The sequence below is a fragment of the Populus euphratica genome, unplaced genomic scaffold (genome assembly GCF_000495115.2).
Source record: "Populus euphratica unplaced genomic scaffold, PopEup_1.0 scaffold897.1, whole genome shotgun sequence".
Classification (NCBI taxonomy): Eukaryota; Viridiplantae; Streptophyta; class Magnoliopsida; order Malpighiales; family Salicaceae; genus Populus; species Populus euphratica.
Window position 1 is genome coordinate 71,239 of NW_011500764.1, and position 3,939 is coordinate 75,177.

The 3,939-nt window shown below is 27.2% G+C and overlaps 1 protein-coding gene across 1 annotated transcript in view; it reads right to left on the minus strand.

Moving 5' to 3' along the window:
* Positions 1-696, minus strand: part of COX10 (cytochrome c oxidase 10) — a 4,796-nt gene extending 4,100 nt beyond the window's left edge. The window contains exon 1 of the mRNA XM_011013598.1: positions 266-696. Coding sequence (XP_011011900.1) covers positions 266-597 — 332 coding nt within the window. The 5' untranslated portion in view covers positions 598-696. The remainder of the gene's footprint in view (positions 1-265) is intronic.
* Positions 697-3,939: the final 3,243 nt, after the last annotated feature.

Here is a 3,939-nt window from a genome sequence, read left to right on the forward strand (position 1 = left end):
CCCCCCCCCCAAAAAAAGAAAAAAAGAAAAAAAAAGGGTTTTGACATGGCTTAAGAAATTATCAACTTTTAGAATTTATAGAATGGATTTTACAAAAACTTCACCTTCGTGATAAATATCAGGAAGATCTTCAAATATAATGCACTGCTGTGGACTAAACCACCAACCCATGAATGTGATAATATTACATGGACTCAACCTAAAACATGTGTTGTAGAACAATATTATTAATTGGGCATATATAACATGACAAGAGAGAGCTGACCTCAGGCGAGCTTTGGAGAGCTCCCAATAGCATCGAGTGTAGTGGCGACCCAACTGCACGGCCGAAGCCAGAGACGGGGAGAGATGATCGACAACTGCAGGGCCGGCAGCAGAACTTGAGGAAAAGGATCGAATTCCATCGGATTTGTGACTTGAAATCCCTAATTTTAAGGAACCAGATGTGGCCGAGGATGGGGATGTGCAGTAGTGAGTTACTAGTGATGGTGCCGATCCAAAGACAACATTGAAATTGGATGAGGAATAGTAGGAGGATTTCAGATGATTATGATTATAATTAGGGTTAGATAACAGCTTGCAGGTATTTCTCCACATCTCGGCAGATGGGGAATGTTTGGGCTGACTTTTCTTTCTGTTTTGGAAAACCAGCTGCTGTCTTCTGTAACGAACAAATTGACGAGAAGATTCATCGCTTGAAGACAGCAAGGATAAGCTCGTTCTTTCCCAAACGACATGTCATCTAATTCTTTCCTTACCCTCAAATTTGACCCCCTCTGTTTCCACTAACTCTGCAAATAAGCCCCTGTAGAAAATAATTTGGTCACATGTTATCCGTTGTTAACAAAATTTCTCAAGTTCAACGAAGCTGGACTCCATTGCATTGCATTATACTGCAAAATTAAAATAAAAACACTAATATCAAGGAAAAAATTTGGTACTCCGTTATGCTTAGATTTATATATATAAAAAACAAAACTCGGCTGAATTAAAACAATTGAGTGTCAAGAAACAAAAGTAAAATTAAAATAAATATAGGAATATGAGTAAATGGGCATGATAAATAAATTGAAGCATGTGTGCTTTTCAACTAGCACGTGAGGCATCATTGGATCATCAAGTAGCTTTCGTGGAGGTGTTAAAAGAGGCTTATTGTCATCTTTGAAGTTTTTTTTTTAATTGATTTTTTTTTAATTTTATTTTTTAATATTAAATTTTATATTAAATTTAGTTTTTATTTTTTTTAATTTGTATTTATTTTTTATCCTTTCTTAATTGAAATTATTTTTCAATTTTATTCCTCAATTTTTTATTTTAATTTATTTTTATGTCAAATTTGATCTTTATTTTTTTAATTTTTTTATATTAAAATGTTTTTTTTTAATTTTAATTTTATTTTTTAATATTAAATTTTATATTAAATTTAGTTTTTATTTTTTTTAATTTGTATTTATTTTTTATCCTTTCTTAATTGAAATTATTTTTCAATTTTATTCCTCAATTTTTTATTTTAATTTATTTTTATGTCAAATTTGATCTTTATTTTTTTATTATTATTTATTTTATCCCGTTTTCACTAGTTTTTTTATTTTATCTTTTTGTATTTTATTGATCGGGAATTCAACTTCACAAATTTTTTTTCAGTTTTTTCACTAGTTTTTTTATTTTATCTTTCTGTATTTTATTGATTGGGAATTCAACTTCACAAATTTTTTTTCAGGTTTGTTTCTATTAAGTGTGTCTCGACCTTATAACCAAGACATATATTTTGAAGATTTATTTAAATTTACTTTGTTTCATTGGGTCATTTTTTAAATTAAAACAATAGGATTGTTAGGAAAAGGGTGAATGTTTGTAGTATAACAATTGTTTTTATTTCAAGTCACCTTGTTTGTTTACTCAAACCTTATACTTGAATTTAAAAAATTAAGCTTTATGAGTTTTTTTATTTTTTTTTCTATAAGATTGTCTCGACCTTATAATTTAGGTCACGTGCTAGGCGAATTAGCCCAGGTTAGCTCAGATTTTTCATTTCAAGTCATATCTTTGTTATTGAATATTTTTTTTTGTCTTCATCCTTTAATATTTGATTTATTTGAGAATTGATCTTCATGATTTATTTATTTTTTTAATTTTGCCTTCCATTAGATTATAATGTTTGTACCATTTGGCTCGTGAGGTTTGGAGGCCTTACTCAGGTTTGCTAATGTTTATTTTTTTTAGAGTTCTTTTACTAATTTTTTTCATGTTTTTATCCTTCTATGCTTGGATTGCTGAGAATTTAATAGCGCTATTGTTTTTTTCTATTGCTTTTTATGAGGTTATCATAACCTCAAAACTTATGTAGCATGTTTGTCATACTAACTTGGGTTAACCCATGTTATTAATTTTTTTGTGTTTTTTTAGATTCACCTGCAAACTTTACTCACTAAAGTACCAACATGCATTTCATATTTCAAGATTAAAAAACAACAAGACAAGTCATGTAAGACCATTAGGTTTCTAAAATCCATACACGCAGATTAAATTATAAATTTAAGGTAATATTTGGGAGTCTCTAGGATTTTGTTAAACAGATATAGAGTTGTTTAATAATTTATTATTTGAAGATCTGATCTTTAAACATTGGGCTGTTGCAAATTACAAATCGTTTAATTATTTGGTCTCCAATGGTAATCCACATAAATTATTAGTGAGAAATCTCCTAAATTCCTACTTAGAAAAGAGGGATTGTCATGCCTAGAATGTTAACTTCTTATTTTGTGATTTACATAGTTTTTCTGTCTAACAAATAATCTCTCTAGAATAAGAAGCATAACTTTATATTTATAGGGAATCCTAAAAATCCTATCAATGATAAAATATCAATTTACACCTTAAATAATATCCATCTACTATTTAAGAATAATTTTATAAATTTAATCAATCAAGTCTTTACTTGATTATTCTAGGATTAAAATCATAATCCCTGAATTAAATACATCATAGTGCTTAATTTCTAAAATTATTTTCAACCAAGCCATACTTGATTTAGTATCCTAATTTAATTTTTAACTAATGCTTATTAATGTGTGTGACTCATTAAGTTTCTAACATGTTGACCTAAATATAAATTATAATTCTATATAGATAAAATTAAATAAATTAAAAAATTTAATTTATTATCAATTTCATAGTTGATTAGTTTATATTTAAAGATCAAGTGCACTGTCTAACAACGTATAATGATCCTTTAAATATTAGAAAAATTATAAGTGATTTAACTTAACCTTTTAATAACTTGTTTTTTAATGTAATTATTATTTATTCATCAATAATGTTTTGATTCAAATATTTTAACAAAGAGTTTGTTTGTCATCTCAAATCATATTTGTTTGCAACATTATAGTCATTGATATTTTAAATAAGATTTGAAACTCTTTTAAAATCTAATTTCATATTGCGCAAAGATTTAACAATCAATATTATTTGAGAAAGTATGAAATATTTTTCCTAATTCACCTAGGGTAATAAATTTTCTTTTGATCACTTAAATACCTTCATATAGTATAAGTTATATCTAATGTTTGCCTATTTGTTACCTTTATCAAGATAATATGTAACAAGATCAAAGCATAATACTCCCTATATAAGATGATTTAGTAATTTCAAGTCTAAAAATCACTTACATGACCATCACATGAGTCTTTTTATAGACACAAATGATATCTTCATATGGAATTCTCATGTAGGTCGGTTCAATGTACATATCTTATTATAAATACCTACATATTAGTTTTGAGTATCTCTTATACCTCTACTTATGAGAATAATTATTTTTTTTAATAAAGAAAAATACATAATATGTGTCAATCTCTATGACTCTAATAAATATCTAGTATTAAGAGAGCATTGATGACACAACTAAAAGATTGATGTCTTCTTCCAAATACAGGAGTG